Source organism: Marmota flaviventris, chromosome 8 (assembly GCF_047511675.1).
Source record: "Marmota flaviventris isolate mMarFla1 chromosome 8, mMarFla1.hap1, whole genome shotgun sequence".
Classification (NCBI taxonomy): Eukaryota; Metazoa; Chordata; class Mammalia; order Rodentia; family Sciuridae; genus Marmota; species Marmota flaviventris.
The window spans coordinates 11,495,587-11,520,995 of NC_092505.1; the positions used below are offsets into that span (position 1 = coordinate 11,495,587).

The 25,409-nt window shown below is 45.6% G+C and overlaps 1 protein-coding gene across 1 annotated transcript in view; it reads right to left on the reverse strand.

Annotated features, from left to right (window-relative positions):
* Window positions 1-25,409, reverse strand: part of Hunk (hormonally up-regulated Neu-associated kinase) — a 97,164-nt gene that overhangs the window by 42,488 nt on the left and 29,267 nt on the right. Inside the window, exons 2-3 of the mRNA XM_027929314.2 lie at window positions 15,317-15,609; window positions 3,678-3,733 (exon numbers count right to left, since the gene is read on the reverse strand). Coding sequence (XP_027785115.1) covers window positions 3,678-3,733; window positions 15,317-15,609 — 349 coding nt within the window. The remainder of the gene's footprint in view (window positions 1-3,677; window positions 3,734-15,316; window positions 15,610-25,409) is intronic.

Sequence of the window (25,409 nt, forward strand, 5' to 3'; positions counted from 1 at the left end):
TCATCATAGGTGACTCAGAGAATCTCTCCCTAAATCTCAGAGATTAAAGCAAAAGCCTGGGTTTCTAATCAGCAGGGTTCCCTTCCCGGAGCAAAAGGCTGCCTCCTTCATTCAGTTCACTTCTTAACACCCCTGATCTGGGGATATAAAAAAGGGTGGGAAAGACCAGATAAGAGACCAGATCACCCTGCATTGTCCAGGCAAGTTAAAAGTCTGGCTTTATCTTAAGCAGTTTCAAGAAGATAAATTAGCAGAGGGTTTGGGGAGTAGAGGGAAGGAACAGAACCTGCCTTTTAAGTGACTTGTGTTGGTCTGGCTAAAAGTTGATTTAACTAAAATGCATTGCAGAGGAACAGCCAGTGTGTTTCACATTTGTAACTGAAATTATTAAAATTTTACACATATGCCTATAATTAGAATCGTGAAGCTAAAGAGAAGTCCGCCTCCCGGTAATGTCACCCAGGTCTGCCTCAATTAGATTTGGTAAATACATAAGCCAATTATCACTCGATTTCCTGAGAACTGCAAAATGAATCTCAAAAGAGCACCCGAGTGAATGCTGCTTTGAAATATGTACAAAACTGTTACGAGCTGTGGCTCCCCATTTTAAGATTAAACTCACAAACACCAGGCTGCTTTTTTTTTTGGAAGGGGGAAAAGTCCTGATTAAATCAAATGCTACTCCTGATAATTCTAGTTAATTTGAAACATGGCTTAACTAGATTTATTTAAACCAAATTCTTTCAAAGAAAGAGAAACTTACTAACTACCAAGAGGAAATGATAATAGCTATAATCACCTTTGAAAAACAAGCAGGTAATTCCTTTGAAGGAAAGAGGTTCAAAGGGCTTTCAGACACAAAAAGGCAGCTGGGGAGACTTTGATCTGCATTGCCCAACCCAGAGGCAAGAAAATCCACAAGACCCTGGGCCTTCTTCCCTCAGGAGGGCGGAAGTATAGATTGTGCTAAACAGAATGCAATTCCCAGCTGCCCCAACGTCTCTTTCATTTTTAGGTGTTACATCAGGGCTCTTTAGCTGATCATGGGAGAACTGGGAGCTAATGGAAGAGTTCTAACAGGGAGACCCAGTTTTCAAAGCCTCCTTTCTAGCCATCCTAGAATCCTGGCTTCTAACATCTGGTCATTCTTCCAAGCACTGGGCCTATTTCCTCCTGTTGAGCTGAATTAAGTTTGGCTTACAGCTTCCTGTGAGCATATATTAAGTTTGGCCTAAAGGCTTCCCGTAGATAGTGAGGTGTAACCTAAAGACCTGTAAACAAACCGCAACCTACTCTTGTACAAAGGAGCTGAGTCTGAGCCACTCACACGCCACCAACTGTTCAAGCCATGTTCAGGTAAGACAGTTGCGAGCTCTGCAACCAATCAGGCTCTCATACCTCACTTCCATTTTTCTCTAGCTGTAAATACAACCATTTTGGGTTGGGACTGCTGCCCAATCAAACAGATTACAAAAACAGACAGATGAGATCTGGAAAACCATATTCACTTTATTTTTGTTTATTCCAATGACCTGGAATACATGCTTAAGTTCCCATCCAGGGGTTGCCAGCGGAGAGGTGATACCTCTGAAGGATCCGAGTAAAGTAGTTCCTGGTCTCCAAAAAGCAACTCACTAAAACGGGAACTGCTGGCTCTGATTTAGGTACATAATTACTTCATATTACTGTACAGGTTTCCTCTAAGAGGTTTTCTTATTCAGCCAATCTGCAAGCTACTTGTAAATGCATTTGCAATTTACGCTGATTGGTTCTTCCAGAAACATCAGAGCAACCTTCTAATCAATAAAAAGGTCTGTGCTTTTCAACATTGCTTATCCCACGGGGTGGTGTTTTTTTTACATGGTCATCTAGGGCTATTATTTGAGGAGAAGAAAGAGGGGGCAAAGTGAAGGAAAGACACAGAACAAGCAATGTTCAATTGGGATCTGGAAACTACCCACAGGTAGACTGCTCCTCACTTGGTTCACCAGCCTGGTGTCCGTGATGCCCAGCAGTGCCCAGTGGAAGTGACTCAATCTTTTACTGTAATCTAAATCCAGCATTTACCAAGCCTGTTTTCTTCACAATCTCTGCTGTTACAATAACTCTGTACTCTCACCTCCACATTTTCCAAAATACAGGTCAGCCTTCCAGAAAACCTTTTTAAAAATCTTCTTTCCTCCATTCCTTACCTCCCTCCAGGAGGGTCCTTTGTTTAGGGCTGAGGGTCCCCAAGAGCAGGATCAGAACAACATCCTGCAGACATTTGGCCTTGTCTTATTTCACTGTTTCTGTTTGGTCCTCAGGAAAATTAAATGCAATAATAAAACAACTTAACAAAATGAAAATCCTTAGGATGGTTTATGAATCTGCTAAGAATAGATGCTTTCAAATGCTTTGGGGGAAAAAGGATTGGTTTCCTTTTAACTGTTAATCTCCTAATAATGGGTATATCCATCAACCGCTATCAATGGTGCTCAATCACCCAGCCAAGGGGGCTGGAGTCCCTGCAGCCTCTGCCTGCTTCTGTTGGAGCTGGCTGTGATCCCAAGGTATCTAACAAGTCATTTCAGTGATATATTTTGGAGAGTCTTGAGATGATTTTCAACATTTTCTTAACAAAAATCTTAGGTACAAAAATACCCAAATTCACAAAGTTCTATCGATCCTTCTCTTTCCTCTTAACATAAAGCTTTTTCAAGCCATTGGGGTAGGCGAAATTACTTGAGGTGGGAAAAGAGAAAACAGAGGAAAAAAGATGGTGCTAACATCTGGGTGCAAAAGTAAACAAGAGCAACCACACCGGCAAACCACCTGAACAAACAGACAAAAGTGCCTTGACTCTTCTAGAGAAGGAGCAACAGAGCAAATTCCCTTGTGGATCCTGAATTATGAACCAGTGCTGACCCGCACTGTCCTGGAATCTCCTTGCAATTGGTACAGATTCTAATCATCCATCTGCACGGCCACCACTGTATCATGGGGCTTGGAGGCTTGGATAAAGATTATATCAAAAGAGAAGCAAGTTTCACCTCTGCTTATCTTGGAAATCCCTAGATTCAATGAAAAGTGGAATGAAACATGGCAAAGTCACAGGCTACATTTCTGAGCCAAACTAATTTCAATTTTTTAAAATTTTTTTTAGTTGTAGATGGACACAATATCATTATTTTATTTATTTATTTTTTATGTGGTACTGAGGATCGAACCCAGTGCCTCACATGTGTGAGGCAAGCTCTCTACCACTGAGCTACAACCCCAGCCCCCTTTCAACTGTTTTCAAGATGCTTGCTTATTAATCTGAATAAAAATAACATTCATAAAAGTTCAGCTCCATCTCAATTTCAGAAGAGGCTGAACCTTGAATAATCCAAAGAAACACATGGCCAACAAATACTTATTTGGGACGATGAAATTCATTTTCACAACACAAATTACGGTATTTTTATCTTACTAATTATGTTTAAACTATTATTTAAATGAATTGTTGAATTACTATAAAATTAATTTTCATTTTCAAAACTATTATTAAATATTTTTAAACATAAAAGAAGGTAATCTAGAATTCTTACCTAGGGATTACACATAGAACATGGATAATTTTCAAAGTTGAGAATTCACAACACAACCCTTAAAAGATAATGTTGCTTAAAAAAAAAAAAAAAAAAAAGCCATACCAATCAGCTTGATATTATTGTCTTCATCTAGAAGCAAATTTTCTATCTTCAAGTCTCTGAAATAAACAAAACCACACAATATTTCAGATAAGCATTTGAAATAGTGGAAAGACATTTTGCTTCTGAAGGGCAATGAACTGTTTTAGGGTCCCTTCCAACCAACCCATAAAGCTTTCTGCCAAAACTCACTCACTCAGGTAAATATTTATAAAACATGACACAATTCATTGCCACTGACTATAAACGCTAAAGGATTTCAGAGAAGCCAAGAGCATAAAAGAAATCATGAAGTTTCCAGAAGTAGGGCCTCAACTAGAACCTGGAAGCTAAATACAACCAGAATGAGTAGAAACCAGAACGCACCATTCCAGACACCATTCCAGACAGGGGCTATCTGAGCAGTCGGGAATAAAAACGTGGCTGTGGGTTTGTGACAGTGAGCAACCTTAGCCAGAGGCAGGAATAAATTTGGAGAAGCAGGTACATCATCATCATCATCATCATCATCATCATCACAATAATAAAAATAATGATAGAAAGCTGACTTATCAGTATGACAACCGCCCAGATTACAGCCTAAGTGTCAGGACAAATTGGCAAGTGAAACTAGATTAATATTAATCTATTTAGCAAGTCAATATTATCACGGGGCAGAATAATGGAGTCCAGAGAGATCAGCGCTCTAATCCCTGGTGTTCTGCCTGAGGATATGTCAAACCTGACATGGTCAAAGGCAACTGAGTTTGCAGACAGAATAAAGATTGTTCATCAGAGCTGTGGCCCACACCTGTAATCCCAGCTATTGGGGAAACTGAGGCAGGAGGATTGCAAGTTCAAGGCCAGCCTCAGCAATTTAGCAAGACCCTGTCTCAAAATTAAAAAATGAAAAGGGCTGAGGTGTGGCTCAGTGGGTAAGGGCCTCTGGGTTCAATCCAGGTACAAAAAAAAAAATCTATGTCAATTATAAACTCTGGCACCTTAAACTGTAGCCTACCAACTCAGACACACCCTGAATGTTAATGATGTAAGAATATTTTTCCCTTTCATAACACACGTACGCACACATTCTCTTTCCCCATTGTTTTGAAACAGTCCACTCTTGGTCCAGCTTTTGTTTTTACATTTGAATAGCGAGACAGGGGTGGTGGGGACTCCTTTTCTTCTTATCTCTGTTGTATGGAACTGAGTATCATAATCATGATAAAATGAAAATGGCAGCTGATATGAGGCTTCAATGTCTAGAAACCAAAGAGAATAGTAACTAGGGCTGTCTGTGGTAAACAGGACAAACGGTGTCCCATTTAATAGGGACAGTTGCTCAAAGGCCTGTCCCAGTACTGCCAGCTTATCCCACTTTAAAAGAGAAGCCAGATTTGTGGATTTGGTTTCAATTTTTAAATCTTGGCAACAAACTCACATTTAAAACAATAACAACACTATGTGAGCCAACCTCGCAGGCAAGATGTGGCCTGCCAAATACCAATTCCCAACCTTCACATGGGTAGAAGCTGAAGTTTTGAAAGGACTTGTGGTTGCCCAGGAAGAGGAGAAAGAATGAGAGAAAAGGACCAAGAACCACAGGTGACCTGGAGGGCAGGGCCATCCACAGTCAGGGAGGCAGGACAGCAGCTGGCCAGGCTGTTCTGGAAGGAACCATCAAGGGTGGGATTTCAAGACAGGAGGACGATTTAAGGAGTCAAATGGAGAAAAAAGCTAAGCTCTACAAAGTGTCCAAAGGATTTGAAATTGGAAGGCTGCCTTGGGTTGGATACGTGGATGAGAGGAAAGATCTCTGTTAAAAATGCCCGGCTCAGGATTATAATGGATTATTCCCATCTAAATGCACTCACAAGTGGAAAGGACTGTCTACTTCACCAGCTTCAAGGAAAACAGTACACAGTGTACATCGAAACCACGGCTGCCTTTAAAAGGTGTCACAAATGTCCAAATACAATGTGACCCAAATATAAAGTGACCCCTATTCCTTTTGCCAATAGGAAGACCTTGCCCCCTAGAATGTGGTGGAGGGTGGGTTGGAAAACAGAGATACGTAATTTTAGGAATGGAATGAAATCATCAGGGGACTATTGCTATTATTTATGAAGCTACACCATCATATTTAGATTATCTGCTATTAGCAGAATTTAATTTTCAAAATACTATTTCCACATACCCTCATGTTTCATGAAATAATGTTATTCAAATTTGTCAAGGCAGAATAAAAGTGGCTCCCTCAGTCACTGGACGATGTTTCTGGTGGAAAGTGATCTTTCTCTTGACTAGAAGTTTGCAATAAAGCATTTCTGGAGTCTGAGTCTGATACACTTGCTAGAAATCTGATCCCAGTCCATAAACGGCCACTTAAATTTGATGTAAATGAACCACTCAGGGAAATGTTGTTATAGCAGGGTCTCAAACCGTTGCCCCCGTGAGGCCATACCTCTAGAAGCTGTGATTAAAGCCACCCAGCGCCTCTCTTCCTACCAGATTTCTCGGGTGACATCTAGAGCATCCAAAGTCATCAAAGAATCCAATCAAGGCCGATGTGTCTTCTCCAACTAGTACTGCATTATTAAGGAAAAAATAATTTCATAATAAAATAATATGAGAGCTGGACGTGGTGGTTCACGCCTGTAATCCCAGCAGTTTGGGAGGTTGAGGCAGGAGGATGGCCTTAGGAACTTAGTAAGACCCTAAGCAACTCAGCGAGACCCTGTCTCCAGTAAAATATTTAAAAAGGGTTGGGGATGTGGCTTGGTGGCTAAAAGCCCCAGGGTTCAATCTCTGGTACCAAATAAATGAATGAATGAATTAATTAATTAATTAATTAATAACATGAGAGGTTCATGAGCATGCTTCCTCTTTCCCAAAGATAATTAAGACATGATAGAAGCCTGGCTTCTACTCAAACAGTAACTTTAAAACACACACACACACACACAAGAGTGTCAGCCCAAACTGTAATTCTGTGAAAATTGATTATATAGCAGCAGCGCTGTTTAAGTCTGAAGAGAGACTACAGTGTGTTTTGAGTGAAATTTAACCTCTTTGCCTGGGAAGAATGGAAGGCACACTAAGTCACAAGGAAAAATTTGGTTCAAAACAAATAGGGAGGAGAAAAACATCTTAAAGAGAATAGGTAAACGCAAATAATTGCCAAGAATAATAAAAGTCAGCTGGGTCATTCTGGGGCGGCAAAAAGTCCAGAGAACCAGAACAATGATCAGAAGAATGGTATGAATGGGAAACTCAAAAGAAGAGATAAGGCAGCAACAACAGGAAAAGCACCCATTTTTAAAATCCAGGAAAGGCCATAAACCAGGGGAGGATGTATAAAAACATGATTATTAGGCAAAAATGAGAAAAATAAAATCAGTTCAAAGCCACTACCTTCCCACTCGGCTTCCCAAAGTTACCAACCCCAACCCCTAGGAAAAAGTGGAGAGAACAAGCCCGGGTAACCAGGGCACTTACCCAATCACACTGTGTCCAGGAGTCTAAGGTTTCCCATCACCTGTCTGTCTGCCTGAAGCTAGTTTATGGGAAAGGGCAATCAGTGGGCGAGACCTGCAAAGCTACTTAGAAATTTTTCCCTTTTGTAAGAAATCCAGATGAAGAATGCTGTGGCTACCACGAGCTGCCCACCGTGGGGCATCCTTAGTGCCTGAAGTTATTACCTGAGTCTCTTCAGCACAGTGGGCCACCCAGACCCTCTGCCCAGCTATTCAACAACGATCAAATGATCCCAAGGGATCACATAATAAGAGACATCTTGAATACAAAAGGAAGTTATTCATCATGTTTCGGTGTTAGTGTATTACAATATACCTTTAGAAAATACTAGCAGGACTCTATTATCCAGGAAACTGCTCCATCAGAAAACCTGCTGCGGTCCAAGTGGAAAGTGTGGTATTTCCTCTAGCTCCATCCCAAGGGCAAAATATTTGGCTCCGTTATGTGTCAGATCTGCTCTGTGGGACAGAAGGCAGGAATGGCAGACCAGTGCACGCTTGGTGATAGGAGCTGGGAGGAGCGCCCATGTCACACCAATCTTCCCATCAACCGCTCTGCAGAGGGGAGAGAGACCTAGGAGGCTCTTCCTTCAGTCTTGCAATCTGAAGAGTTCCTCCCCATGGGAGGTAAACGTGAAGCTCAGGGTGAATTTCTAACTGGAAACAAAGGGAAGGGCCCCAGGATGGATGAAAAATAGCTTTTTCTTGGCCCTACAGGCTTCAAAAGAGGAGCAAGTCATATTTCACTAAATACAACGTCCTCTGGGTTCATGCCTATTGCCACCAATGACAGGAGTCCCTTCTTCTTATGGTCGAGTCGTGTCCTGATATGTACATATACCTTTTCCTTACTCATTCACCTGTTGATGGACGCCTAGGTTGATTCCCCAGCTGTGGCCAGTGCCACAGTAAACACGGGAGTGCTGGCATCTCCTCGACGTGCTGATTTCCTTTCCTTAAACAAGCTAAATACTGCATGTTCACAAGCATTTGTGGAAGCTAAATAAGCTGACCTCATAGAAATACAAAGAATAGTAGCTACCAGGGAAGGGAACAAAGCCACAGTGAGATGTGAGGCTGGTGTTGCACAGCAGCGTGGGGCGACGCCAGTTAACAATAATTTGCGGCAGATTTAAAAATACCCAGAAGACAGGATTTTGAATTTTCTTACCACAGGAAATGAGAAACGTGGAGATGACGGATATGGCAGTTACCCTCATCTGGTCTTTCCACACTGCACACGTGTCCACACTGCACACTGCACCCCAATAAATAGGTACAATTATGTGCCGATTAAAAATCAATGTAAATAAAGAAAAATAAAGAACTTTTAAAACTTAAAAAGGGGGTGGGGCGGGCCACAGGAGAAGGTGGCTTCAGGAGGCAGGTCTGTAGGACAGCACTGGAGGGGACCAGGTGTCATCAGAAAAAGGAAAGTACCAGGGCACACAGAGGGAGAAGCCCCTGGAGCACCCCTCTGGCAAAGCACGAGGGAGCCCAGCAGGAGGAGGTGGCCAGACAGTGGACACCAGAACAGAACAGGCTTCTGGCTCCTCTGCTAATTGGCGGGATTCGGGGAGAGATGCCCCTGGGAAGACCTAACATTGAGTTGAGGAATGTGGGGGGTCCAGAGATGCAGAGAGGACCCAAGGGCGGAGGGCTCTTCCACACCCACCCAGGCACCACCTAATCTTTGTCCCTTTGTTCTTTTGAAAGAACTAGCACCAACAGGTCACCACTAACCACTGGAAGTTCACCCACAGGCTGTTAGGTGACCTTCCTCTCTCCTCCACCCACCCAGCTCTGCCCACCTTTCTTTAAAGATGGTCATCTCAAAGGTTTGGAGAAAGGCCACCTTGACCTCCAGTGGTTGCCCTCCCGGGCAGACAGAGGGGTATAAGGGGATTCAGGGAAGACTCTTGCTCTAACCAACACCGGGTCCTGGTGGATCGTGCAGGGAGGCAGCTGCTCACATCCTGCAGAGCAGAGGCAGCCAGAGCTATGCTGGGGAGGGGAACAGCTGGGGCGGAGAATGTGCACGTGTCTGCTGGGTACACACCTGAGTGTGTGAGTGCACACAGTAGGTGCAAGCCCACATTCATGTGGGTGTGCATGTCTGTGAGTGCGCGTGTGGGAAGAGCATGAGTGTGCATGTGTGTGTGTGAGTGCACACATTTTGTAAATACACACGTGTGCTGCATGCATACATGCATGTTGGAATCATTTGTGGCAGTGTGGCAACACAGTGAATATGGTTTTTTTGTGTGTGCGCGTGTGTGTGTGCGCGCGTGCGCGCGTTCATTTAAGACAGTGAGATGGGAATGAGTGAGATTTCTCCGGGGCCTTCGCATGCTGTGCCCAACCCAGCCATGAGGGTCAGGCCAGGCCCCCATCAAACAGGAGGCCTAGACTCAGGGACAAGAAGAGCCCAGGGAGCCACCAAAGTTGATACCCCAGATGAAAGTAAAGAAGTGAGTGACAGAACACCATGGCAGCAGCAAGGAGTCCAGGACCAGCGAGAAGACCTGGGGAGCAGTGCATCCCTGGAACCGGGGAGCAGAGCAGAGACCAGGAGCAAGACGCAGCAGCCTGGGGAAGTGAACAGACCAGCTTAGGCCGCCTCCTGGGCCTGGTCAGTGCACCCGCCCTGCGCAGGTCATCCAGACTCCTGAGTCCGATTATTCCTTGAAACATGGCATCATACCAGGGACCCCATGCCAGGCCATGGCGGAGGAAAAGGACGTCTGCCTACGTGTCCTTCCAGGAGGACATGAGCACCAATGGTGACAGGCGAGAGGCTGGTGGTCAGGGCTCTAGGATGACATGCACGAGGCCCCGGGCACCACGGGGGGGGGGGGGGGGGGGGGGGGGGGGCAATTCTAGGATGAGGTGGGGAGGGAAGTCTCCAGAGTAGAGGTAAAGAGGGATTAACTTGGCAATAAGCCAACCGGGCTGGGGGCACAGCCCTCAAGGGGAAGGTCCGAGGGGTGGGCCCACCGAGGGCTAGACCAAACACACAGATCACGTTTGGGTGGTGGGGGGCGAGTTTTGCCTGTGGGGAGGCTACAAGATGGATTTTTGGTTACAAACTAAGAATATAGCATTCAAGAAAAGCCTGTAACTCCCCAAAGCAGTAGACATTTAGTAGTGAATGAGAGGGATTTTTTAGGTCTTATCTTCAAAAGCACTGTATTACAACCAAGTGATTTGTAAATCTCTTATTTGTTTACCATTTGGTAAATTCTTGTGTTGGTAAAACACAAGCATGGACCTGATTTATTTATTCAAAGCAAAACCTTTATTTGGTTCCTAAAGTGTTCTAGAAACAAGTTCTGTTTATAAAATCAAAGTGCGAGTCACTAAAGAGATGCCACTCTGTAGACTGTGACCTGAAAAACAAACAATTGGCACTAAGTCAGTGAAAAAAACTCCCTTGAAATTCCAAGGAGAATATGGAATATTCCAGAAAGAACCTGGGTCTGCCTACCAGAAAGCCTCCATCCCTGTACCAACTCCGACACTGGCTGTATTTATTCGATTTTCCTTCCTTCATTTCACAAAGTCTTACCAGTGCCCACTGGCCTTGGCCCTGGGCTAAACAAAGGGCAGGAGACGACAACCAGGTTAGTATCATCTGAGAGATATTTAGAAGGCAATGGGAGGGTGCCCTGGGGGCACATGGCCAAGGCCCAGCCTGGAGGGCTTCCTGGAGAAGATGAGCTTGGAGCTGGAACCTGGAAGACAAGCAGAATTCAACCAACGAAGATGGCCAGGTGGGCAGAAGCAGAGGACGACTATGGGTCCTGGGAGCACCCAGGACCTGGATCCATAATATTACACCTAACCCCACCCTTGCAGAGTCTGGGCTCGAGAACCAGCACCTCCAGATACGTGCTTGCTCTTAGCAGAAGGCCTAGGATCCCAAGCAGCTCCTGGATGTGAGCAGAAACTATTCCCCCCTCGTCTGCCTTCCCCAACCCTCCCTTTGTGGGGAGTGGGGGAGGCTCCTAAAAGTTAAAAAAAAACTTCTTAATCCCCTCCTAGCACAGGTTATGCCTGCTCCTTGTCCTCCCAAGTGTGGGGACCCTTTTCCAACATTGATGAATGAGTAAGGTCACAGCCCTGGGGGACGGTGGCGCTGACACACATCCAAGCAAGTCACCGGCTCCCTTTGATCAGAGGTCCCTTTCTCCTAGTCCGGAGGCTCCCTGGCTTGTCTCTTCCTGCTTAGGGACAAGGATATTGTATTACCCTGCAATGTTTTGTCTGTACAGTTTGATTGGTCTTTGTCATTTCGAATGAACAGATGAATCTCAAATTAGCTCTTAGCAGAATCAGCGGGTCTTATTGATTCATGGTAAGAGTCAACTCTCTGTATACAATAGGCAAATCATCAGATCTGGGCATCCTGCTGGGAGAGCACGCTGGATGGGAAGGGAAAAATAAATAAACAAACTCTTTATATTGTAAACGTGTAGTATCTCGGGCAGTCCTGAAACTGGAGTCGTGAAGTTAGACCACACTCTGCTCGCGTGAAAGTTCCTAAGAGCCCCCCAGAAGCAAAAGATGCAGACTCCAGACAAGTCCAGGTTCCTGTAAAGCTGGGAATCTGTTTTCATGCGGCTTAGTTTCCTTGTTTCCAAGTCTACCTGTAATAGTCACGTGACTTTTAAAGATGTGCTTCTTTTAAACGATATTGAGAACTTCTGGGTAGATAATTAAATATTTAGATTTAATGTCAGAAGAAATGAGGGCTCTGCTCGTATTAGGCTGATTAGGACCTAACAGCACACACAGTATCAGCCTAATCAAGAACTGAGTTTTAAAGCATCCTCTAACACTCAGAACCAAAAGCCTTTACGTGACTGCATTACGTAGCCAGAAAAAAACTCATTCCAAAGGGTTAGGGATGTGGCTTGGTTGGAGAGCATTTGCCTAGCATGCACAAGGCCCTGGGTTCCATCCCTGCCGCTGGAAAAACAAAAAACAAAACAAAACAAAAATCGTTCTAGCTCCTTTTGAATAATCCAATCTATTTGCTCAGAAATTTCCCCACCAGGGACTCCAGGGTTTCTCTGAAATGCTAGGCTCTCTTATTCATTTGAAAAATCTAACCTCAAAATAATTTATGAAATTCATTCCTCCTCTGCAGCACAAAGAAAATTCCCCATCACTGGAGAAGGCTACAGTAAAAAAATAAAAATAAAAAAATACCAGCAGCCAGCCAAATCACAATCTCCGATAGTCAAGATCTTCAGATGAAGCTACCCATGAATGTATCCTATGAAAACATTTTAATGCAATGTCTCAGCTACCTGATCACCTATGTTCAGGTGCTATACACACATTAACATGATTTCTACAGAGAAAAGCAAAGAAATCCTCCTAAATCTATATTTATCTAGATTCCAATCTCTTCTAACTTTGAAAGATCTGAGCCCTCACCATTATTGGATTATGAATATATTTCCAAGGAGAGAGAGTAAGAAGGAGAAGCTGGAGATGAAAGAAAAAGCGTCCTGTCTTTGCTATCAAAACATTATTAAATTCATTCCTTTGACATTCTGACAGTAATTGCACTGAGAAGGATTGGATTTTGTTAAAATTACTTTAAAAGGGTTGTTGAGAATTTCCTGCGGGAGAAAACCAGAGTGCAATGCCGGCTTTCACCTGGTTTTGCTTTGCTGTCCTCAACATCCTGAGAAACTCCTCTCCCATCTTATTTTTGACAGCACAAAACCCTTGGAAAAACACCCCAAGTCCCACAGAAAGCTCTGCCACTTGCCCCCCTGCTCCACCCCGCTTCTATTTTCTGCTGTGACCCACAGAGTCAATATTCCAGGCTGATTCATTCATGAGGTTTCTGGCTTTGTCATCTTAATAAACAAAGACAGTGCCAGGCACCCTCACGACCATCATTTTCCTGATAATGGCAGAGCCGTGACACCACAGGCCACAAGAGGGTATTGTGGGGAAGAGCCAAAAATAGTGTTCTTCACCTCCAGTTTCTGAGTGTTCCCTGCCTCGCTGATGGAAACACAAAGACTTGTAATAAAGCATGATGATACCATGACAGCCTGGGAGACTAAGAATATGTCTGTGAAGAGGGTCTCGCACCTCAGTGAGGAGGAAGTGACTAATGGGAACAGTGCCCGGCCAGGGCTGGCTCTGGAAAAGCCCCGAGCAAAGGATATCCCCACAGCGCCCCTGGGTTTAGACTCCCCAGGGCTCCCAAGGAGGAGACAGCCCTCTCCATTTGCAAAGCTCCTACAGAGCTCCTACAGAGAGCTCTATTAAGTAAAGGTCTCTAGCTGCTTCCCTCACTGATCAGAAAATGAATGACTTTTGGACAGAGAGAAGGTACCATTAGATGTTCAATTTTTTTTTTTTTTGGTACTAGGGATTGAACTCAGGGGCACTCAAACACTGAGCCACATCCCCAGCCCTATTTTGTATTTAATTTAGAGACAAGGTCTCACTGAGTTGCTTAGTGCCTCACCAGTGCCGAGACTGGCTTTGAACTCGTGATCCTCCTGCCTCAGCCTCCTGAGGCGCTGGGATTATAGGAGTGCACCACCGTGCCCGGCTTAGATGTGCACTTTTAAAAAAAAATACGTGTTTCCTCAAAAGGCAAAACTGAGAATTGCCCAGCAATTCCACCCTAAGCATGTAATTCTCCAAAAGAAACAAGAGAAGTGAAAACATGTGTTCACCCAAAAACTTGTCCATAAACACTCATCTAAGCATGATTCATAACAGCCAAAAAAACTGGAATGACCCAAATGTCCATCAGTTGATGAAGAGATTCACAGACTGTGGTATATCCATACGGTGGAATGTTATTCAGCCATAAAAAGGAAGGAAGTACTGATACTTGATATGACAGAATCTGAAAACCATCATGCTAAACAAAAGACCTTAATCCCAAAAGACCATATATTATATGATTCCATTTATATGAAAAATCCAGAATAGGCCGATCCATAGAGACATAAAGTCAACTAATGGTTGCCAAGGAATGGCACAAGGAAGCATGGGGAGTGTCTAATGGGAACAGGGTTTCTTTGTGGGGGTAATAAAATTATTCCCAAATTAGACTGTGGTAATGATTGAATAACTCTGGATACACTAAAAACGTTGGATTATACACTTTCATAAAGTAGATCTTAGAGGATGTGAGTTATATCTCCATTTAAAAATATTCAAATACGTGTGTGCATGCATACTTCATGCCATCAGCTGACTTTTTAAGTGAGAATTAATTAAACATGATTTTTTATTTTTATCTGTAATTATTGATTTTTCTCAATAATTACAATTATCATTGTAATTATTGATTATAATTCCATGAAGAAAGAACTATGCATTTATGGGTGGAGCCAACAGTTTCTTAGAAAATTTTTTAACTTTTTAAAATGTATTTTATTGTCAACGTAAGCACCCACAAGATTGCTAAGAACATCATTTCCATTCACTTTCTTGGAAGCCTCCTCCCCAGAGGGAACAAGTTGCTAGGCAAGTTCGATTTTCATAATTATTCACAAGGTTGGTTTGATTTATGGGGAATACCCCTTGGTTTCAAGGGCAAGTCCATGATTTGGTGATTCAATTCAGTTGACTAAGACAACTATTGAGCAGCTACCATCTGAAAGCAAATAATACCGTGAAAGCCCTCTCCCTAGCTGAAAAATCATCTATCACTGAGTTTTCTTTCAGGCACCTCTATGGTTGGTCTCATGACTTCATAAATAACAAGAACAGCAGCTAACGTTTATACAGTACTAACCGTGCACCGAACACCATTCAAGCTCTTTCTACATAAGAACTCACTGACCACCACATCAATGGAAAGTGAAGTATTATTATTCTCATTTTACAGATGAAGAGACTGAAGTTCAGGGCGGTTAAATATTTTGTGCAAGGTCAAACAACCATTCAAAGGCAGCGCCAGGATACAAGAAAAGGTACTCTGCCTTTGGACTCTCTTTGAACCCCGATACTGGCTTGAACTCAACTCATAAAACAATCCAATGGAAGAAAAATTGCAAAACAGGATGGGTCGCTTAGCATTTCTTGGAGCGTCCACTCAGCACAGATTCAGCCATCTCAGCCTCTCAGGGACCTTACCTGTGGACCACCCCAGCGCGGTGCAGGTGTTCCACTGCAGAGATGAGCTGCCGGATGTATCTGCGGGCCTCGGACTCCTCCAGCCGCTTCTTCTCGTAGATCTTGTGCATCAGGTTGCCGCCTGGGCACAGCTCCATGACCAGGTAGTAGCTGTTTTCTGTCTCTAAGATATCAAGGAGCTGCGTGATGTTGGGGTGGCGAATCATCTGCTGGATCTGCCCCTCTCGCCGCAGATTTTTGGTGACATAAGTGTCCTTTTTAGCTCTCTTCTTATCGATGACTTTTATGGCCACCTGAGGACAAACCAAGAGCTTGGGTGTTAAGAGACGCTGCGGGCAAAGGAGACTCCTCGACTACTCTCGGGATCTCTAGGGAAACACAAGCTACTTCTCTGCACCAGGAGAAACACTGGATCCCAAACCATCAGGACTGGGGTCCCGCTCATTGGGGAACACCTGCCTAGCAAGCGCAGCCCTGTGATCAATCAATTTAATTGATTAAATTTAATTTAATCAATTAAATGCCATCAAAGGGAAAAAAAGGAGATCATCGGGGGGAAAAAAAGATCCATTTATTAAAGGAGAGAAGGGAATTTACTTAAGCAAACTTGAACGGTAGCCTGGAAGGATCAGGAAAGGGTTGATGTCAAATTTCGCTGTCTGCAGGGAGGGTATCAGGAGCTGAATACCAACTTCTGGAGTAAAGGTCCCCACTACTTCTCAGGACTCTCCATCATCCCCCTGGGTCTGGTTCCCCCCACTCCAGCCCACTTCAGAAACACCTAACTCTGCCCCCAGTTTCCAGTTCTAGGTGCAGTTAGGCAGCAGCAGGAGGTGCTGTCCAAGGATGCAGCTCTGGCCTCCTGGCCCTCTCTGAGCCCTGCACCCCCAGGTTGTCCCTGGCCTCCCACACTGACCTCTCTCCCTTAGTGTGTCACTAAGGTGAACCCACGCCCAGTCAGGACCAGCCCCACAGCTCAGCCTCCTGTAGGAAGCTGCTCTGGCGCAGTTTCCCCACCAGCAAGTCGTCCTAAACAGTGGGAGGCAGGGACACAGGGAAGGAGAAGGACAGGGAGGGAAGACGTCTTTTCTACCCCAACTCTCCTTGTTCCTTTTGGGGTATCATCTCTTCACCCTCCAGGCCCAAGACATCCTGCTGTTCCTCTCTCATGTGACCAGCCACTGACATAATGTCAATTCCTCCATACCCACTTCCTTTCTGTCGATTAGGCACCTTGCCTCCCGGGCTGGGGTCACTGCATCCAAAGGACGCCCAGGGCTACTGCATCCAAGGGACCCCCAGGGCCACTGCGTCCAAGGAACCCTCAGGGCCCCTGCATCCAAGAGACTCCCAGGGCCACTGCATCCAAGGGACGCCCAAGGCCACTGTGTCTAAGGGAATCCTAGGGCCACTGTATCCAAGGGACACCCAGGGCCCTTGTGTCCAAAGGACGCCCAGGGTCCCTGTGTCCAAGGGAACCCCAGGGCTACTGTGTCTAATGGATGCCCAGGGCCCTTATGTCCAAAGGACCCCAGGGCCACTGTGTCTAAGGAATGCCCAGGGCCCTTGTGTCTAAGGGATGCCCATGGTCTCTGTTCAAGGGACACCCAGGGCTACTATGTCTAAGAGAACTCCGGGGCCATTGTATCCAGGGATACCCAGTGTCTGTTGCATACTTCATACTGCTAAAAGAGTAGGTTTCAAATGTTCTAAACACACACAAAAAAAATAATAATGATGATGAGGAGGAGGAGGAGGAGGAGGATGATAAATGAGGTGAAGGTCATGTTAATGAGTTTGATTTTGGTAACCAGTTCACAATGTCTACACATATCAAAGCATCACACAACTCGCAGGAAATATATGCACTTTTACCTGTTAATTAAATCTTGATAAAGCTGTCAAATAGACTTTTTAAAAAAGAAAATGGAAAAAAAAGTGCAAATCAGAGGCAAACTTTAAGTCAAATAAGTTAATAAAGCCACCACCCGTCAGCCTGGACTAGCACATGGATGTCCTTCCTCTTTTCGGTGACCCATCCTGGCCTCCTGAACTCACCCTGCCCTCTGCCTCGAAATCCGTGGGCCTGGAACCTGATTTCAGGCTGAAACACTTCGGGGCTCTCTGCGGCCCCAGGAGCACCCCACCTCTCCAGTCAGCACCACCATGGACTCACTGAGTCTCCAGGTTGTCTGCAGGGGAGGGTCTCGTGCTCCCCCAGGACACGTCCGTCATTCTCCAGGTCCCCTTGCCACCTGTTTGCCCACTGCCCTGCACACAGGCATTTCAAGATGCACAGCACTAGCCACTTTAACACAGGGCCCAGGGGCCCACTCCCCTTTCGCCACAGTACACAATAGGTGACCAACAGCTTACTAACGGTTGGATCCAGCAGAGCAAAAACAGCTATAAACAGCTTCGCCTGTTATCTCATCCGGAGAACAAAGTTTCATCTTACTAGGGAACCTCAGGCCCTTAATCCAAAGACCTAAAAACAGCCAAGGCCAAGGACAATCAGCAGAGGGAAACAAATTAGCTAGGGAGCCCCCCTCTGCATGCACCACACAGAGGGGCACCTGCAACACCCCAAGTCCTAGAGGCCAACACTTCCAGCCCACAGAAGTTAAAGTTACACTCCAGCCGCAGATGGGCCCCAACTCGCTGCATGAATGCTAGATAAAAGAAGCCTTATAAACTTCACTTCTTCCTGTAGCCCCCGCCCCATACACACACACAAGTATATTTTGCCATCATCTTAGGGGGGATGGAGAGAAAGATGCTGAAGAGTACAATTAAGTTCTGTCTCTGCTTGACTCTGTGTTGCAATGTTTTAAAAATTACACCCCTTGGCAATGAAATCTTACAAAGTACTACGCCAGGCGGGAATACGATCCACCTTTTTTAACAGAGCACACGATTATGGTCAGGATAATTTATTTAGCTCGTTAATTGCCTGTACTAGGTTGAATAATGGCCATCCAAAGATAGGAAGTGCTAATCCTTGGAACCTATCAGTGGGACTTTGTTTGGGAAAAGAGGTCTTGCAGATGCGGGTTTCAGTGAAGGACTTCCAGGTAAGATTAAATTGGATTCCCTGGTGGGTTCTACATGTCCTCACAAGTGTCCTTACAAAATAGAGGCAGAGGGAGATCTTGTACAAATAGAGGAGAAGGCCATTTGAAGACAAAGACTGGTGTGGCCACGAGCCCAGAAATGCCAGTTGCGGCCGGAAGCTGAGAGGGCAAAGTCTACATCGCCCTGAAGTCTCCGCAGGGAGCGTGGTCCTGTGCACATCTTGGTTTTGGCCCAATTCGGTGATTTTGGACTTCCTGACTCCAGACCCTGAGAGAGTAATTATGCCACCAAGTTGATGGTAATATGCCACAGCTGTCCCAGGAAGCCAACATACCAGGCCTGCGCCCCACCATCATTTGATATCCAGGTCCCAAGTTCTACTGGTTGAGAGGCCCCCAGGGAAAACCCTGAACTGGCAGCCACTCCCCCCGGGAGGAGGTGTCACCTAAGCTCCCTCTCCATTTTCAGAAACCAGTTGGGCACCTACTTGTTTCCATCCACCTCTACACTCACAAGCTCCACACCCGGGAAAAACACAAGGGCACTTGGATGACACAACACCGCTTATCAGCTTCGTCTACAACAACTGAAAGTGGGGAGGGGAGGGGATAAGTGGGAAATTAAGAACATCAATGGCAGGCCAAGGGAGACACGGAATTTAATTTGACAGCAATCAGGTTTGCAGGCAACACAGGTCCAACACTGATTCTATCAGGGTAAAAGCCCAGTACAACGAGGGGACTAAAATAGGCTGTGGACAGGAGAGTTTTTTAAAGGAAAAATAAATCTGTTCTCAAATGGCAGTAAAATAAGCAAGTTTAGCATGTTTCAGACAACAGGAGAGAGAACACCTATGGTTGATACCAGCTCTGCAGATTCCCTGACGTGATGGGGGACTGTCACGGGCAATGCTGTCTCGGAACTCCAGTCTGGTCTGGGGGGTGTGAGTGTGTGTGTACAGGGGAAGGGGGCTCAGGGCAATATCTAAGCCTCAATGCCATCCTGTGCACACCTAGCAGAACAATTTCCTGTGAAATGATAACCCTGGCTCTTCAATGGATCCAAGCTACAAAGCCTCCCAGAATTCTACAGTGGAATCTGTTTTCAAGATTGCCCCCAAACGCCCAACAAACTAAGCAGCAATGTCTTGCATGGTTCTGACATGTGACAGGAGAAAACAACAGACTATCCACCAACTTCATTCATTAATTAAGGAATAGGATGTCTCATAATATGGCAACTGTCCACCATGGTGCCCCTTTCTCCATCAAAAAAAAAAAAAAAAAGCCTTCCAATGATGAATAAAACCAGCAAAATCAACTTTTAAATAAATTGGCTAAGCTCATAAGAAAGAAATGGAAATCCTCCAAAGCTTAAAAAAAAAAAAACAAAGAGTAGAACTCCATCACTAGGCAGCAGCCACAGGGTGGAGAAATAAAAGATATGAGAGATGTCACAACCCAGAGGAAGAAAAGGAGCAGACGGGATGGAATGGGAGCATCGCTCTACCAAGAGAGAGGAAGAAGAAAGGATGCAGAGGGGTCCCAATCCACGAGGACAGGGGCCAGAGGAAAACAAACGGATTCATGCTCCAAGGCTTTGTCACACACTAGGAGAAAAGAATGAGGAACACACAAAATCCCTGGGAAGCAGTACTGGCACACACTTCCATAAACCAACTGGTCCCCAAGACGATGCACATAAAGCTCCGAGTACAGGGTCTGGCACATGGTAAATGCTCCTTAAATGGATGCCATTATTGTCATTACTTTTGTACTTTCAATGAATCAACCTGTACAGAAAGTGGAAAGGCCTCCAAGCTTGAGTCAGCTGAGGAAAAATGGTACATTTCCTTGACTCACAGTTGTAGCATATGAAACAAGAACCTGAACCACATTCCAGTGGTTTTATTTTTTTACTCTGGAGTAAAAGTGCATTTAAATCCCACAACAGTGGTCTCCTAACCATCCAGTCTCCCATCTTCTTTAAATATTGACTTAGGGGAGACTGTCTACATAGGATCCGAGTTAACAGGATTTTAAATTCATCCTTTCGCCCTGGATCACCCTTCCTTGCCTTTAAAATTCATTACTCTGAGCCACACCGAGAATTGTCAATGTGTCCAATCTCCAAAAGGAAAAGTCAGATGTAAAACGAACCTTCCGTATGACTGAGAGGAAGAAAAAAGTACTGATCAAAGAGACTCCTTTTTAATATCTCAAAAATACACATGCATGTTTTACGCATTATACAATGTATGCTGCACTTTAGAAAGCTCATCCTTTCATCAAAGCACTTTTATACCGTAATGTTTTAAATAATCAAAATGCACAGGGAATGGGAGGTCCTGTTCAACTGAATTTTTTTTTTCTACATGGAAAGGAGCCAAAAAAAGAGCTTTCTTTCCAGAACACTTTGGTTTCTTAATGACTAGTGTGTGCTAAACTGAAAAGAATTTCCCCCCCTTCTTCAACAAACTTTTATTAAGCACTTAAAGTTCACCCAATCCTGTTCTAGGTAACAAGTATGTGCTAGGAAAACACATGGCTCTTCAGGACCATTTGTGGGGGATGATTCTGATTCTTTGTAGTGGTTCAAGATTTATTTCTTTTCAAATAAATTGTGTCTCCCTTAAAATGCATCTATTGAAGCCCTAACCCCAGTGTGACTGTATTTGGAGATAGGGCCTTTAAAGAAGCAATTAATGTACATTATGTGCTAAAGGTGGGTCCTAATCCAAGAGGGTCCTAATCCAGCTAGAAGATGGCCACTTGAATGCTAAGGAAAGGGGTCTCAGGAAAAACCAGCCCTTCCAGCACCTGGATCTCAGACACCCAGCCTCCAGGACCACAAGAAAACAAATGCCTGCTATTTAAGCTACTCTATAGTCTCACCAAGCAGAACTAATGGACCATCAGGCATCTTATGATTCTACAGGATTACCTACAGGAACGGGAACAGGGGGCTGGACATCGTTCACTGAGGGCTGGGGTCAGACGTCATGATTCCACTCCCGACCTCATCCTGCTGTCCCCATTGCAGCAAGTCCAGGGTGTCCCAGCAAAGCAACATGGCGCAACAGCCTGGTAGGTCTGTCCCAGGCCTCTTCGCTCCTCCCATCAGGGAGGTGCATGTCCACCTCCTCCATTGCCCTGACTCCCAACACCATCAAACACCTGTCCTGCTCACACCTCTTTCCTGAGCTCCAATATGCTTGTGGCCATGTCCCCCTGCGCCTCACAGGGGCCGCAGGAAGGGCATGCTCAGGTGGGTCCAACGTGCTGCCCTCCTCAACCCTAACCCCTCCTCTCCTCTACCACCCCATTCCCGGGTTGCCCCTGTCCCCTCCACCTCCTAACCACCCCTCTTCTGTTCCTTCCTGACTGCTGCACAGACCTGGGTTATACTCCTTTAATGTCCTCTGACTCCCACCCACCCCTGCCTGGAATTTCCTTCCACAAGAGCTCCCAACTCTCACTCCTTCTCTCTGGACTCCGGTTACATGTTGCTTCCCCCTGCAACTCCTCCCCCACTGTTACATCCATCACCCACACGTGGCTGTTTGTGACACCCTCCCCTGTACTTTCCAAAAGGCAGGAATTGCATCTGGCCTCCCAGCACCTAGCAGGTCAAGAGCAAAGAGGGAGGGAAGGAATGAATGACCGAGTAGAAAAAGCTACCAGTCCCCCAGGGGGGTCGGTGTAAGTTCCTGGACACCTCTGCCTACTTAAGTCCTCAGCTTCCTCAACTACAAGATAGGTAGACCAAAGATTCCCTTCCACCTCTGAAATGCTCAAATGTCAACGCCACCTGTGGACATGGATTGAGCCAGTGAGTGACTGTGATGCAGAGTTTACGGAGCCCCCTCCGAAATCCGCCACTTTCTGAGAGAGCCTTACAACAGTGTGGCCCACCCCAGCATCCACAATCCTCTTACCCTCTTCAGTTTTTCCCCATCCCTCACCAGATTATAGTAAGGATTTTTTTTACTATATTATTTTTTCACAGCACAAAATTCTCCCCACTCCAGACCCCCACCCCACCCAGACTCTGGGGTTAGGCCTGTTGGATTCAGTCCTTCTCACCCTTCAAGGCATTTATTCTTTCCCTAGAACACACTTCCAGACTCCCCTCTGGCACCAGTCCTTGTGATATTCCAAAAGGTGGCTCACCCTCAGATGCCCAGTGCCTGGCAGTGTCAGGACAGAGATGGAGCTCAGTGAACATGCTCTGGATGATGACAGAGCCAATGCATACAGGTGAAGGGAAGAGGAGAGGAAGGAGGGTGGAGGAAGAGAGGAAGGGTGGAGGATTGGATGGGTGGATGGATATGTGCATGGATGGATGGATGGATGGATGGATGGCTCCACTCCCGCTCTTCCCCAATTATGTGGGTGTCTGGTGGGTTCCACACTGGACTGGACAGCAGCCATTGGCTAAATGCCAACGCTAGAAAGTGGATAACAGGAGCCTGCATGGCTCTGGATGAGTCTGAGCCCAGAAAGAAATTTAAGATCGCTGCCAAGTTCAAGCCTTTCAACTGTAGGAAGCAGTTTCTCGCTTCCTAAAGACTTGGCTAAGAGCTGGGGGTTAGGGGAGAGCTTACATCACCTGTGTTAAAGCAGGCTGTCGGGGGACCCAGGGTTCCATGGCCAAGGGACCTTCATTCTTCACCCTTAACCCCTCCTGCCCCTCTAAAGTCCCTCCCACTCCAACGGCTAAATCTGGGTGGAGCTCCTGCCCGATACACTTTCTCCCTCCCAAACTTGTCTGAGCCATCTGCCACCTTCTCCAGAGCAGCTAATCTAGGAGGGCAGGAAAACTCCCCAGATCCATGAAAACACACCCAAGAGCCAAAGTCCTGAAGATGCTGTCTGATCCCCTCACTGTTTCTGTCCTCCTCCCCTCCAGCTCTCCCTGCTGACCTCCTCACTGGCCCTCGGGTGACACAGGTGCATTGCCACCTGGAGCCTCAGCCACACACTCTCTCGCTCACCTGCAAGACATTGTGGAAATGTCCCCTCTCAGACAGAGGCTTCCCAGGCCCTACTTCCAACCACACAACCTGCACTCACAGTCCCCTGGCTCTAGTCTCTTTTCCCAGAGCCACTTAGCACCTCTAAGATCCTTCAGAACTCAATGACTGGATGTGGGGGTCTTTCTGACCCCAGGAAGGAAGGGATGGTCCTGTCCTGTTTACTGACGGTGTACGTGGCATCCTGAACAGCACCGCACAAAGACAGGACTCAAGGAATATTTCTTAAATAAATGAAAGAATCCGAGTATACTTGGATTTAAAAAAAAAAAAAAGATTCTATTAACTAGAACTTGTCTGGGCTGAGTTATATCCCCTACCAAATTTATAGGTCAAACTCCTAACCCTCAACGTGAATGTATTTGAAAAAAGCATCTGAAAAGAACTAAGGTTAAATAAGGTCTTAATTAAGGTCATGTCAGAGTGAGTCCCCCATCCAATAGGACGGGTGACTTTATAAGAAGAGAGTCACCAGTGGTGTGCACGCAGAGATAAGGCCATGCCAGGACACAGCAAGAAGATGAAATACATGCAGGACAAAGAGGGGCCTTAGGAGACAGCAAGCCTGCTGGCATCTTGATCTGGGACTTGAGCCTCCAGACTGTGAGAAAATAAATAAACTCCTGTGGTTTACAACGGCAGAGTCTCCGGGTATCTTGTTACGGCAGCCTGAGCAGACTAACCAAGTTATTCGTATAGCTTGCTTAGTAAATCTCATTATAAACAGGAAAATCTGGTTGACCAGGCTGGGTGAAATGGATTGGGCAGGGTGGGCAAAAAGGGAAGCCCCCAAAGCCAGGAAGAAAATGCAAGAGACCAAGAGCTCTGCGCTGCAGCCTAAGCCCGAATTCAGTGTAAAAGGGCTGAAAACTGTGCTAATTAGTGTGACCCGGTGGGACGTTTTGAAAATAAATTGGTTTCACGCCTTCTTCCAAAGAAGATGTGTGCAAAACCATCGGGGTGGAACGTGCCCCTGTGTGGATGATACTTATTTAACAGGAAGCAGAAAATATCCTTTGCTGGCTTCATAATTAATTTCGGTGTTGCTCCGATTCGCAGAGAAACGATGGTAGACAGCAAACACACAGGGCTGTCTGTTATAGGGGCCCATTAATTGCTGCTATTTATATCGTCAAGCTCATCTGTTTCTGACCCCTGGTTCCCCACGGGCCTCCTTCCTGCTGAGAGCTCAAATCTCTCCTTCTGTAAATGAGGAAGGGAGAAAGTACCCTTTCCCCATTTTGGGAAAAGAAGGGAAAAAAGCTTTCTTCCCCAGTTGAAATCTCAGAGCTGATTAGGACCCATCTTGTCCACACGGACATTACCTGGGGCTGGGTAAAGCCGGCTCCCGGGGCAGGGCTGGGAAACCCTCCCACGCCCACCCTGTGGAGTTGTGAAGCCACTTTCCCAGGGACACTCTGGGCCTGCCCTGCTCCAGCTCCAAGTCACTAAACAAATCACCCTGGAAACACATCCTGCTGGTGGGATGTTCCTGCAGGAGAGGAGAGAATGTGAAAGGGAGCAGGTAGGAGGCGGGTTGACATCCCAGGGCGGTCTGCAGGTCGCTGGAACTCTTACCAGAAAGCCCGCGATGACTCGGATACAACATGTTTCTTCCTTTGTCGTCAACAACACGAATTCACGATCCAGAAGGAAAAAGTGAGGCCAAGTAAAACCCAAATTGCTTCCGGGTCAGAGTTCACCAAAACTCAGTAATCGCAATGGAAGATGAGGTACTAATTAAAACAGCAATGCAAACCTCCTTTTTCTTTGGCTTTTGGAATAGTGCAAAAGGCCCAGAAGACAACAGATTTCAAGTTTCCAGAGACCCTGTGTCATTCATGTTAGGAAGTCTCCACCACGCTTGGTCTCTGAAGCCAACTGATTAATGTATTAGCTAAAAATCAGAATGAATCTCTTTAAATTCTCATTTGCTCCTCCAGCAGCTCTTTCTGCGCCACTTTTTCCCAACTGGGCCCCATT